This window comes from Rhamphochromis longiceps, linkage group LG17 (genome assembly GCF_057381845.1).
Source record: "Rhamphochromis longiceps isolate RC_006_pf linkage group LG17, R_longiceps_female_GT1.1, whole genome shotgun sequence".
NCBI lineage: Eukaryota > Metazoa > Chordata > Actinopteri > Cichliformes > Cichlidae > Rhamphochromis > Rhamphochromis longiceps.
The window spans coordinates 37,854,529-37,868,686 of record NC_140573.1 but is presented as its reverse complement, the minus strand read 5'-3'; the positions used below and the strand labels follow the sequence as shown (position 1 = coordinate 37,868,686).

At 42.7% G+C, this 14,158-nt stretch overlaps 1 protein-coding gene across 1 annotated transcript in view; it reads left to right on the top strand.

Annotated features, from left to right (window-relative positions):
- The first annotated feature begins 493 nt into the window (after nucleotides 1–493).
- LOC146650143 (chemokine-like protein TAFA-5) overlaps nucleotides 494–14,158 on the top strand; it is a 128,667-nt gene continuing 115,002 nt past the window's right edge. Inside the window, exon 1 of the mRNA XM_085386474.1 lies at nucleotides 494–1,254. Within this exon, the coding sequence (XP_085242600.1) occupies nucleotides 1,164–1,254 (91 nt within the window). The 5' untranslated portion in view covers nucleotides 494–1,163. The remainder of the gene's footprint in view (nucleotides 1,255–14,158) is intronic.

Genomic DNA, 14,158 nt, shown 5'->3' with positions numbered 1-14,158 from the left:
TTTTTTTTCTTAGAGCACTACCATGTCTCCTGCTTTGTACCCCGAGGAGATTATTTGGAGAGTTGTGACGTAACCTGGAGCTAAGCAGAGGGGAGAGGCGAGGGGGGGGGGGGGGGGGGGGGGGAACAGTGAATCACGTATGAGGGACAGAAAGTAAGATGTTCCCACATGCCTGGCCGCAACTGTTTCTTATTAATCTGCTACATGATTGATGGGAGGATGCATGGGAAGGTTGATGGGAAGAACCTGAGCAGAGAAGGCAGGGGGGGAATTGCTGACCACAGCGCCTCTTAATCTTAGATTTTGAATGGGGGTGTTTTCAGAACGGGGAATATCCTGGAGATGCATAGTTTATGAAACTGTATCGTTCTCGTGCGTAAAATGCCAAGAGTTGCACTGGACTGGAGGAATAGGGGGTCGGGGATTGAGAGGTAGAGTGGGGGCGGGGGGTAGAGAGAAAGTGACGGATCGGCCGAGCGATATGGCGAAAAAGTGGGAGAAAGAGACAGCGCGACAGAGAGAGAGAGAGAGAGAGGGAGAGAGAGAGAGAGAGAGAGGGAAAACGAGAGAGAGACAGAGAGAGAGGCTGTGAAGCGACTTGGTTGGCAGTGTTCGCCTCTGTCTCTCAGGCAGTGGGAGAGATGTGCGTAACATGCAGCGGAGAGCGGTGATCATCATCTGCGCGCCGCATCGCCGTGGACCGCCGTGCGCACTCATAGACGGAGACACACCGAGGGGTGCAGCCCGCTCTCCCGTACCCGTCGTGACCGACACTCCCGTGAAGCCGGCGAGAGCCCCCTGAAGGAGCAAAAGAAGCAGAAGAAGTGGTGTGAGGAAAGATGCCAGCCGCTCAGGCTGTGATTTGGGGTTAATCACCCCTCTGTTTGGAAATCACTCTGACGCACCGGCGACGAAGCGAGCGCGCTTATTTTTGCGGAATCCCATCCTCCTTCCTTCTGTGTCACATCTAAAGCGGACTATCAAGTGGGGATTTTTTTTCATTATTTATTTATTTTTATTTTTTTATTTGCACGAAAGCTGCATTCCATGGCCAACAGAATATGAGTCAGTGCGTGTCTGTGAGCTGAGGTGGAGTGTGCGTCTATCTCTCTCTCCCGCTTGCACGGCTGTCTCGGTCCGCCACAAAACCTTCCCACGCCAGGATGCAGCTGCTCAGAGTTGCGTGGGCACTGACCGGAGCGGCGATCTGCTGCTTTCTCATTCTCCTTATCCACTCCCGCCTGCTCAAAGAAGGTAATCACACCGAACTCCACCGATTTACCCCCTCAATCTGATCTGTTACCGAGCTATCCTCTGCCGTGTAGTTTATGTGAAGTTTTCCGCAAAAAAATAAAAAAAATAATAAAAATAAAATAATAATAATACAAATATGTATATATACATATTCAAACATGATCAAATATCCAATTTTCTTAAGTGGCTCCGATACAGAAAAAAAGAAAAAAGAATCCAATCCAGTTTGCACAAAAGCAAATTCATGAGGCGCACAAGCGCTGCTGTGATTCCTATCCCACCTGCATTTCTGCATCTCTGCTCATCAACAAGTAATCAACCCGAATATGTTCGATTAACCAGTACTGAATGCCAGAGGAGAAGGAAGAATTGTGCTCAAGGAAGAGGGGGTGAAAAAAAGTACCACCAAAAGCAGTTGACTGAATGGAGATACTGATTTGTTGTAAGCGTTTTCAATAGATGGCACTAGAGTCTAGCTTTAGGGTAACATTGAGGTCAAGCGGTTCTAATGTCGTTCCATTCGCCTTTATATTGTGTTTTCAGACCTCCTTTCTTGGAGTCGAAAGTCGGGTACAATTCCAATGCAGACCCTCGGTCACACAACTCTCAGCTTCTCTGTTGCTCTGGCTGCTGTGTGTCTGTCATTGCTGACATGCTGTCTGGATGCACAGCCTGCAGATATGGCTGCATTGTGGGAAGTTGGTGCAGCTGGGGTTTTTGTTGGGAGGGGGGGGGGGTGCTAATTAATTGAGTTCCATTTGCTGACATTCAGCTGTTAATGCTTTAATGAATCACAACTTAGCCGATGTCTCAGCGTGGGAGATTGTTCCGTGTAACCGGTCATTAATTCCACCTACAGTACACCGCGATATACACAAATCACATCTGTCTGCGGGGAGACTTTCATGCAGAGGTTGAGCACACTTACTGCTCAAACTCCTTATGAAAGTCAAATGGTGTAAGCTGGGGGAATTACTGCACTGCATAAAGCTGGCACGTAAAACAGCTCTTAATACTACCCTTACACATGTATACCCCGGGGCGAGCAGGGTCTGTTTGGCACTTAGGAACGGTCACGAGTTTTCCTTTGTGGTGATTGTTGAAAAGCGAAGGCTTGGAATGGCTCGCCATGCCCTCGCTGCCTCCAGCCCTGGGCAGATATTCGGGTCAAGCAGTAGCAAGCACTTCCCTCACCGTGGTGAGTCCATGACTGCTTCTGGGTAGGAGTATGTCCAGCCATAGTGAAGTAAAGGGAGCGAGGGGTGAGAAATAGGTCTGTCAGCCAAAAAATTTGAAGCAAGGGGAGTTGAGGATTCTGTACTGGCACATGTCCCAAAGCCACCCTTTGTAGTTTTAATTTACTGTGGCACACTGGCCTTACAGAGAGGTCAAAAAGAGGATTGTGTGGCCACCTAACAGTACAAAAAAGTGCTGCTTGCGGCCGTGTTGATGCGATGGGATCTTATTAGATTCGGGCCATCAGCATTGTTGAGCTTGTTGACTGGCAAGACAATATTTTTGACCTTCACTGCCGAGTTGTTTGCCGGTATCATGTTGTGCTTTTTACGCTGAGGTGTTGTTCCCTTAAGCCCGTGTTTTTCTGTGCTTTCTAACTTGACACAGAATAGCTTTTAAGTTTTCGGGGGGGAGAAGTCTGCTGGTCACTCTCTGGCAAGAGGCCACATTTAATTTCGGTTTGGGCTTTATTGAAATGTGGCACAGAGAGACGGAGGGAGAGAAGTGGTGAGAATATGCTCACTTTAGGCTACAAGAATGGCCAAGGTCAAACCCTGCTCTGAGGCCTAATAATACGAACTGATAAAATGAATTCAAAGGAGTGCATTAGCGACAGTCTTTTGGGAATGAGGATAATGAAAGGCATGCACAAGGGACCTAAAAAAGAACAGAGGCCGTTTAGTCTCAGCCTGCATATTCTTTCATTAAGAACATTGGGGTTGTCCAACACTACCATCTTTTAGTGTGAATTAGAACAAAAGAAAGCAGGGGGGTGGGGGGGGTGGAGAAGTATTAGTAGTCTCCTCTCTATCATGTGCCGGATTGATCGCCTCCTCTGTGCTTCAGTGCGTGAGGACGCTGAAGCTGGCGGTACAGATGTGCATGCAGGTGGTATATTATTTAAGGTAGCCTGTCAACAAGAGAGTTATTTTCATATCAGTGATTGTGAGCTTGCAAACTACAGATTGAAGATGGTGATTTGGGCTCATGGAGAAAGAATACGTCAGCTCTGTGTCAGCTTGTTAGGAAGCTGAACACACTATGAGCAGAAATATGCATTTGAGGTTGGGGGGTTGTACACCCCGTTGCGTCAGCCCTCTTGCATAATGTGGCACAGGATCTCGGCTCGCAGAGAGGCTTGGGTTTGGGATTGGAAACGTATTATGCGCTCGGAATGTGGATGAATTTTGGGCCATAAATTTCTCACACTGTCCACTTCAATAATTCACACAATGAAGCGAATCCCGTTTCGCTCTTTATTGGCTGAGATATTTGTCACATGGCAATAGAGGGTCCGACAGGTTCGCAGAACAGCTCCTGGTGCAGAAATCCCCCGGCGAGTCTGGGACCATCGAGGCACGTGAAAGGTTTTGTTCTGGAAATAACGCGTTAGTCACTGTAATAAAATGGCCTGCATAATATGCTACGGTTATATCTTTGGTGTGCTTTTAAAGCTAAAAAGAGCAGCATCTTTAAAACACCAGTGGCCTGTTCGCTCTCAATATTGGAGTAACATTGTGAAGGTGTACCAGAACGCAGCTTAGTGGCTTTATTGAAAATTCTCTCAAGTGTTCATGAGGATGCTTTAAGAGTCAATAAAACCTTAAAGACAAATTTGAATAATCTTGAATGATTAGTTTGCATTTTCTCATCGTTGTAACTATGTCATGGATGGCGCCATATAGAAGGTTGTTTTCCCAAAACTTATAAGCATCGTGGGACACATGCATCCCACTCTGATTTCAAGTTGGCCAAACCAGCGTCTGTCAGGAGAAAGATGTTTGATTACACATCATTTAATTCCATTTAATTAAAAACATATGAAGAAGTGCAGTTTTAACAGTAGCTTTCATTGTGTGGTTTTCTACATGATAAAGAAATGCTGCAGTGCTAAATGAAAGAAGTTTGTCAGCATGAATTTATAAAATTGCAGAAAAATGTATGGTTATTACAGGTATAAGAGAGTACTTCACATTAATTGGCAAAAAATGTCCTATCCTTTTGCTTTTTCTGTGGCTTCATTGTAAAAACAAAAAATCTGCAGCACACAGTGAAAAAAAACAGGAACTTTTCTGCATTTTAACTGTTATTGCTTATCTATCACTTAAGTGCCTTGGTGTAGTATGAATGGCAGTGGATCTTCACCAGGAGGGAAAAACTATGAAAGCTATGAAATTCAGAAATTGATGTCGCATTTTCCAAAGATGTGCGTCAGGTTGGCCAATTCTGGTCCCCGGACCTTATGTTTGAGACCTCTGATTGGAATGATCTTAGATGCGCATTCGTTTGCAAGCATACCCACATGAACCATTTATTTTTATTTAATTTTTTTTTTAAAATTAATACGTCTTGAAAAGATGAAATATTAAACGTCTCTGTGACACTGAGGAGCTGAGTAGGTGAAGCACTCCCAAAAACCTCATGTCTGCACAGCCCAGTGGCCTCTCTCCGTCCTCCACCTCCCTCAGACAGACCACCAGGCTGCCTAACAACTGCAGTTATTGATCTTCAGGTAAAACCACAGAGTGAGCCATAATGGACCAAAGTGACAGATATACAGTGTGTGTGTGTCTGTGTGAATGCACTGCACTCAATGTCAGACAACCAAAATCATTTACAGCAGGTGCTCTAAAAAGCACAGTGCAGGGTATCCTCTTTTTTTTCCAAACAAAAAGATGTGGATTAGAATGACATCCTGTGCTGTGGAGGCTCAGCTCGGAGCAGCCTCAGGCAGATTCGGGTCAAGTGGTGGCAAACTCGCAGTGTCATGCACGCACGTGGCCCATGAAGGAAGGGGAGCCCTGTCACTTAGGACACCAGATGAAAAAGAGAGGGTGTAATAGTGTAATAATAAACATATGAACAAACCGGGAGTCTGCAGTCGGGGGTTATGTGCTCAAAACTCACGTCACTGCCTGAAACACAGGACATCGCTGTCTCTTACGTCGAGCTCTTTTGCTCAAATTAAACTGATTGCATGACTAAAAGAAATCCTAGCGTGATCGGTTTTATGTGCCAGAGTTGTCAAACAGTAGATGGTTATGTAACATACTAAAGATCTGCTCCACAACTGCTGTTTATATCGGCAGTTATTATTTTTCCCTCCACTTTTCGTACTATTTTGTCCTCCAGTTTCCTCCTATCACTGCAGAGATTTCAGTACAAGTATTCAATTTCGTCGTGCCATCTGCGGATGTCGTGTCTCATTTCTCCATCTGAATATTAATTCTGTTTGTGCCACTGTAGCAGAATGCACAATGCGTGCTAGGCACGGCCTTTAAGAAGCGTAGCCGCTTTTCCAGCTATCACCTGCATCTAAAACCTGCCGATGGTCTAATTAGAGTGGAGGCCAGGGCGAACGGCTGCACGAGCTCCCACTCGAATGTGATTTTGAGATCCAGCAGCAGAGGTGCAGTCATTAAGTATTTCTTCCTTTTTTTAAGCATCTATTATTAATCTGCAGAAAGGAAGGATTTTAGGGAACTTAGCCCTGCAGCACAGCTTTAGGACTCAACTGAGATAAAGATAATATGCATGTATTTAATGCTGCAGTAATACTCCTTCAGCATACAGAAGCAATGTCACAATCACCGTGTTTTACTTGGCAAATCCTCGGTGATTTCAAATCCCTCACAGCCAAGGGGTACGTAGGTAAAAGTCTGTCTGAATGTAATCTGCTGTAAACTGCTCTAAATTGAACACAATTTATTTTTAATGGTCAGTATCAGCTGTAATCCATAGGGGTGGCACGCATTAATCAATTGCTTAATTGATTCATTAGTTAAGGGGTTTGTTAATTAAATCACTTCTGTGAGTCAATCACAGTTGCAGCAGAAGCCTGTGGTGGTTTTTTCAAGGTAATCTAAGCCTGGTCCCAAACAAGCCCCTTGTGCCTTGTGTCCAGGGCCACTTTTCATCTGTTTGTGTGTTTGCTCATGGCACTGTTCTTCACAGTTCCTATTGATTGTGGGACAGTAAAAAGTGTGCACTATTGCACCCAGTTTTCCAAAAGTCCTATTGATTGCCTTTTGGCAGAGCTGTGGGACGATTGGCGTTGGCTTTTCTAATAAAAAGCTGGCTGTGGGGATCCTCCTAGGGTTCCGTTATTTTTTACTGGAAACACTCAGCGGCCTTTGGAAATAGCGATGTCAGAAAGACATCACCCTTACACACTTCATTCGTGCCCTTCCACCCATGAAGTGCCGTGTAAAACTCCCCAAGGCCCTACCAAACCAAGCTTGAAGACATAGATTTGAGCTATTCTGTAAAACCTTGGATCAGCAAGGACATGCAATGCGACATCTTCCAAGCACATTAGTGTAATAAAGATGATGGTGATTTAAAAAAAAGTGTGCCACACATATTAAATTGTGGCACAGATCAGGAAGCCACAGAGCACAGATTGTTAGGTTGTGCTCCTCTTGGCTGTAAAAAGTGGCAAACAGCATAAAGGAGCTGAGCAGTTTAAATAACTGTGGCTGCATCTTTGATTAAAACCTCGTCCAGAATGTCTCCTGGTCACTTCGATCTGATAGAGCTCGGCTGTATAAATTAATCATGGGTGCATTTGCACGCGCATAAAATGAAAGTAAATGGTGGAGTGTTTGGCAGTAGACACCCAAACTGAGGAGTAGGACAAGAAGAAGGAGGGCCAGTAGTTTGAGAAGTTAGAGGCAAGCAGAGCCATTTGTCTATCGACTTGTCAGCTGGTGGGAGAGAGATCCTCTCAGATCAGCATTTTCCTTAGAGGAGGGCGGATTCCTGTGGGTCTGTTCTTGCAACACTGGCAACATGTCCATCATGATCATCTCTCAAAGAGAAGCTGGTCCCGCCCCTTGGATGATCTAACCCGAGTCAGTGGATTCATCAGGATATACTGTGCGAGCTGAAAGAGTGCTGATTTAGGGGAACTGAGCCTGTCCATTTTATTCATAGGCCAACTCTCCAGACTATTGATTCCCTGACCACCAGGGTGCTTGAGAGTGATACATCCACACATTCTTTAGGAAATGATGGGTGAGAAGTGTGCTTACCCTTCTGCCTTTTCTATTTGTGCCTTCCTGCTGTGTCAAGGGTAGCGATGAGGTCATCCCGAGGTTGGATCAATCACCGTGCCTCTGTTCATCTAGTCGATCGATAGCTGCTTAAGAAGTTTGATCTTCTGTGTGCGTGAGATCACAGTCATTCAGTCAATGGATTGTGAAACTAGGGTTTTTTTCTGTCTTCACGAAAGCTTGGCCCCCAAGGCCATTGTGACACAAATTTGGTGTCTGCGATAACAGACTTGGTCATGCTTTATGGATCCGCTGCGTTCTAACCGTTTTTCCATTTCCATCTGACAGAAATGTAGGTTTAATCTGACATTAGGCGGGCTATAGTGCATTAGCTTTTTGTGTCAAAGGGGCAGAATATTACTGATGCTATGCTGCTCCACCGAAACAAATTGCATGTTACTCTTTAGAAAACTAATGGAGGCTTTATCGATTCGAACAGGGCCAGCCACTTGCTTTGTCTCGGCTGTCAGATTGTGTCTAAAGCAATTTCATAAAGATCATTATTTTCTTTCTCAGGATGTCTTGCAGCTAAACAAGATCCTCCCTCGTTCATTCTTGCTTTTTATACTGCTTACGGCAGCAGCTCTTATGGTCAAATTGAAAATGAATTAGAATAGAATGACACATAATGAAAATCACTAAAAAACATTGGCACGTCACATCCCCTTAGCTTGTTGCACCCTTGAATAGATTGCTTGTGGGGTTCCAATTCCTATTCCCGTTCTTACGCAGTAGAAGAAAATGGGTTTAGCTCACTGTAAAGGACAAACCATATCATTACGGGTCATAACAAGCAGCGCCACTCATTTATCTTCTAATGGCATTAAAGCATGCGGCGAAAAAGGTGCTGACATGGATGTTAGTCATGCAACGAAGCAAGATAAGTCATCAGGTTTTCTGCTCGTACGGTGATCATCATTGACATAATTGATGTAGCGGGCAAGCATTGCGGTGTCAAACTGTAATCCAGCAGGTTGCTTGAATAACATTATTCAAATCATTGCATGCTTTAGCTTGTTTACTCATTGGAACTGTCTTTGTTGTTCCAGTTGTGAAGCATTTTAAATGCAGAAGGAACCTGTTGCCACTCCATTACACAGTGTAGCTAACTTATAACTTATAAAGAGAATTATCTTCAGCTGATAAAAATTAAACAATTTGGGCTTTTTCAATTGTAATCCTGATTTTTTAAGTAGTAAAATGTCAATAATAATAATACAATAAAACAAAAATATAATTAAAATATAATATATAATATTTAAAACCATATTTAGATAATAGTAAACAGAAACTGTATCAAATAATGTAATCAGGAAGTTGCTGGTTTTTGAACAAATAGATCTGTTTTTCATTTGGGTGCACATTTACCATAGTTTCTCAACATGTCTTTTTAAAACAACCTTCTCTGGGTTTTCTTATTTGGAAAATCAGAACAATTTCTGTAGTTGAGAAACTTCAATGTCCCCACTATTGTTTAGTTGTTCATAGCCTCCGCTGTTTCATTTAGGATATCTTACTATTACACAATAAATCTCTCTCTGCCTGTGTGTTTGTTACTTTGTCTACAAGCTCCGCCTACGCTATCAGGAGTTGAGCAATCAGCCACCTATCAAGAGACTTAGCCTGTTTTTAGCACTTATGCACCTTTAAAACCTTGTAATAGCATTGTGTCATTTTATTTCATGACAACAACATCTCATATTCACAAAATCTGAATTATACATGCCTAGCAACCACCTAGTAACAGGCAAAATTGACCCATTTTTAGCATATAAAATACATCTACCACACTAGTGAAGCAGAATGTATTTCAAAGTTGTCCCACTGAGCTCAGTAAAACCATGCCCAACACTCAAAACGACGTCTGGATGGCAGCATGTGGCACTCCAAAACCTGTATGTATCATACAGTAAATAGGCAGATTCTGTGCTGGAGGATGTAGCATGCATGATTTTCAAACAGAATTTCACATTTTGATTATTCCGACCACAGGACAGATTTCTACTTCATTTCAGGCCATCCGAAAAGAGGCAAGGTCCAGAAAGGAAGTGTTTGTGGAACTGACCCACACAGTCTTTCACAGCATTGTAAAACCCTATCCTCTGAAAGATTCAGCCTCTGGGAAGCTGTTTATTTGCCTAATTGTATTACTAATTAAGCTAACTTGTTGTGACATGTTGCACCAGGTATTTTTAAACGTTACATAACTTTTTCAGCCTTTTGCCCTTCTATTAAAAAAACACAGTAAAATGTCTCAATTTCAACTTTTTATGTGTTCCTTTTACATAAATACCTAAATCTAATAACAGTTCACAAAATGTTTCTGTTTTTATTCACATTTTCCATTTTTATGTTTGAACCTTTTTGCAAAGGTGTTGTTTATCAGAGAATAGACTTCAAATAGGGCACTCAAACAACCACTGAAGCCTGTTTTTGCATCTTTTTCCAGGCTTGGCCTCGCTCTTTGCATCTGTTAATAGTTCTTTTTTACAGTTACATCGTTGCGACATATAGTTTTATGCTTATGTTTACAGCTCTGTCAATACAACAGCAGCGAGGGGGGGAGAAAGAAAAAAAAAAAGGAAACCAGCCAGCAATTCTGCTTCATCACAATCATTACGGTCCATTCCACATGGGAGAAAGGAACTTCATTATTGTACCTGCAGGGACTGTTAAAACCAAACTCATGAATACAGAAAGCTTTCTTCCATGGCGTGTTGTTGCTTTACAGTGCTGCTGCTGGGGAATGTTTAAAGGCACATTCTTCACGTAAAAATAATGCATATATAGTATACACGCTGTGTACACAGTCATTTACAAGGCATGCTGGGTATTTGCTGCTATGGGTGCTAAAGCAGCCTGGACTTCGTAGCTGTCTGAACTCAGATTGTATGTATGTATTAAGCAGGGCAAGGAGGTTCACTGCTTTCCCAAACCTGGTGTTTCATCATCTGAGAAGTAATGCACATTTTTCTACTTGGTATGCATTGATATCCATCGATGTGTCTGACTCTTTTACCACTGTGCTTTCCCCTTTCGTAACACTGACTTCGCCAGTCTCCCCTCCTCACACAGAGGTTGCCCATCCTCCGATGTTTTATATATATTAGTGGCAAGAAATTCACAGTGAGGCCAAGAATCAGATCTCCCCCAGATATCATTTCTCCACACAGTGCGAAACAAAAAAAAGGAGGTGGGGGGGAATCATATTTTAATAATGATATGTTCAGCAAATGAAATATGCCAGGTTTGCACATTTGCCTTGCTGAACAGACAATAAATTATATCTTGTACTCTGCCACATAAGCCCAAGGATAATACCACATCCAATGAGAAAGGAAATGGGGCTTGTGGGATGCAGGAAACAGAACGCCCTTGCCTGAAATCAAATGAACGGAGAGAGGAAGCATTGACATGTAGGTCCTGTCGGTGCGGTTTACCTCCTGAGCGTGCTTTCTGTTGTGCCTCTGAGCGCTTTGTATGGCGAGGTCGGTATGTAAACACGCGGTCTCTCCGTTTCTTGCAGATAAACGTCGAGGCCACAGGCATCGGCACATGTTAAGTTAACATGCAGAGGTAGGGTGACAAATACAAACGCAAGCATATGCATACGCAGGGGCTGCAAGTATACACCGGAGCTTGACAGACTGTATGGACTATCTCGTGGCTGCCTTAGTTCATTGCAAAGCAAATTCCTGTAGCTCCAAGTCTAATTTATCAAACAGACTGTGTGAGTGTGTGGCATGGTGCGTGTGTGCCTCTGTGCGTGTGAAGTTTCATCATACATTCAGAACACACACACACGTGCTGTTCTCCATGATAGTGAATAAATGCTTGGAGCGAGTGTAGATGTGCGCATGCACACACATGCACACCCACACACCCACAAAGACACAGAGGTAGCCATGAATACATATGCATACACCGCCACAAACACACACACTCACACAGAGTGCCGCAGGTTCTTAGGGGACTCCAGAAAGGATGAAATATTGCTGCAGAGGCCACACACACGCACGCACACAGTCCACAATGAAGCACTCACAAAAATAACAGCACACACACACACACACACACACACTTCGAGGTATTGCTGATGAAATCTTGTCAAAGACGGGGGATGTGTGTGGACAGAGCGGCGTCAGCTACCACTTCTAGATGTCAGCGGCTTCATAACCTGACACATAACATGCATACACACAGGCGCACCGCATCCACAAAATGTTAGCATCATCTGTCATTTGGTTGCCACTCATTGACAGATACAGTGCATTCCAGTTATCACGAACACTTGACATAATCTCCCGTTCAGTCATACACACACACACACAAACATACACAGCCTATAAGACATAAAGGCAGACCAAAAAAAAAGAAAGGCAGAGCTGACATCATGGAAGCAGGACAGAAGTAAAACCAGCAACATCCCGGCCCTAATAGTGTCTGATAGGTAAACAGAGCATAGCCACCCACCTGCCTTTTAGCCCAGGTGGAACCACTTGAGCAAATTGCCTTCTTAATTGATGGACTTTAACTGGTTGCTGTGTGCTAGCTTGTGTGTGTGTGTGTGTGTGTGTGTGTGTGTTTGTGTGTCTGTGACTGCTGGGGTTTGTGCTGGTGCCTGTGGCTAGGGGAGCGGTAATAGTGGAAAGAGAAATCTGTCAGCCGGTAATGAAATAATTGGCACAAACGGTTACACACGCGAGCACCCATGCACACACACACACACACACACACACACACACACACACACACACACACACACACACACACACAGTTGCACTTCTGAATGCATGCAAAGCACACGCGTGTACAGACGCTGTACTTTTCCCTCAAACACACGGAGCTCCAGCCATGAGTACAGATAACAACCTAGTGAAGGAGCCTGATGCACCATTTCCTCTGGTGGTAGCTACAAATGAACTAACCCAGTGGCTGAATATGGACAGACTATGACAGCAAATGAGGAGGAAGGGGACAGTCAGATAAAATGCAGAAAGGGAGCGAGGCGTAGGAAGAAAGTATAGGACACCATATGTAGACAGACAGCTTGAGAAGAGAGGAGCAGGAAGTGTGTGAAAGGAGTAAAAAGGGTAGCGCGATGACGAGACGGAGGAGGAGGAGAGAAAGAATGAGAGCGACAGAGAGAGAGTCACAGGTTGTTGCCGATGGGTTGCTTCCTGAAATAAATTCTTTTTGGGGGAGGGTTACCATGGCAACTCAGGTAATGGCAGACAGGGATTGGTTGTGCTAGTAACCTGCACCAATGCTAAGAGAGAGAGAGGATATCATCCAAATTATATGTAGTTTCTCTCCCAACGTTTGCCTCAACACAGCTGAGGATTAATTAATTTTCTCAATGATGTCTGAGAGTTCTGTTTTCTGTCAACAGAGAGCACCGAGGTTTGTCATTTAAGAGATTTGTCCCTGTCCTAACTTTAGGAGAAAACATGTCACACCTTACCGTACGTTGAAGTTTGATGTGCACAATTTAAACTTTCTGACAACAGAAAGAGTCAAAAGCTGTACCCTGGAACATTTTGAAAAGACAAACTGGAACATTGGAATAATAATAATAAAAAATGTTTTTAAAAAGTTTGTATCTTGTTATTAAACAAAGTGGAAGTGTTCAGATCTTTCAAGTAATATTAAAAATACAAAAGTATTGCAATTAAAATAGCACATTAGTAAAAGTACAATCAATTAATCTCCAAAGATACTGGAAAAAGTAAATCATAACCCAGGGATCAGGAACCTTCCGTATTGAAAGGCCAAGTTTGGACCAAAAACATCCATATAGAACCATAAAGTATCCATTACCCTCCAATATTCTTAGGTTCAGTATTGCTGGGCATAATGGGTAAAAACGTTATACTTTTGATATATACACATATTAGTATATTGCATTTTGTATTCATATTTATGTTGGTTTGATTATATTATTTATTATGTGAGGAAATATTGCCATAATTTCATCGAGCTTGCATAATGACGGTAAAGAGAGTTGAATCTTGAATCTACTGAAGCTTGCACAGCCTTTTGAGTATAAAACATATAAAATACATTTGGGATAATTTTTTACCTTAACTTTGCATTTTTATGACAGCGATGTCGTGTTTTTATTACATTTATGACATTATAGAACAAAAAAAGGAAGGACATTTTGCGTTATTTACTCATACTTACATATCTAAAAAAACAGAACAATTATGAAGTCAAAATTATAATTGTAAAGTGAAGAGGGGTAGACATAAACTTAAATTTTTTTTAAATTCAATGTGTAGGCTTTTTAAATAGATTATTTGTTTTCTGTCAATGCCCCAGGGAGTCACTGCAGATGGGCTAAAAACGAGGTATGTCAACCGTCATGTAAAAATAAATTGGTAAAATTAAGATTTGTCATCGGTACATTTTGGTATTCAGCACTGGAAGTCCCGACATATTCGCATGTGTTGTAGCATTTTGCATTATATAATGAATTTATGTATGTGGATTATTTGCTAAATGATACTTAGGGTGTAACAACATTCCTTATATGTCTTAATATCGGTTAGTGTGTCATCTTTCACAGTTACTATGTGTGTAATCGATAACATTTTAGTATTCTTAAAATG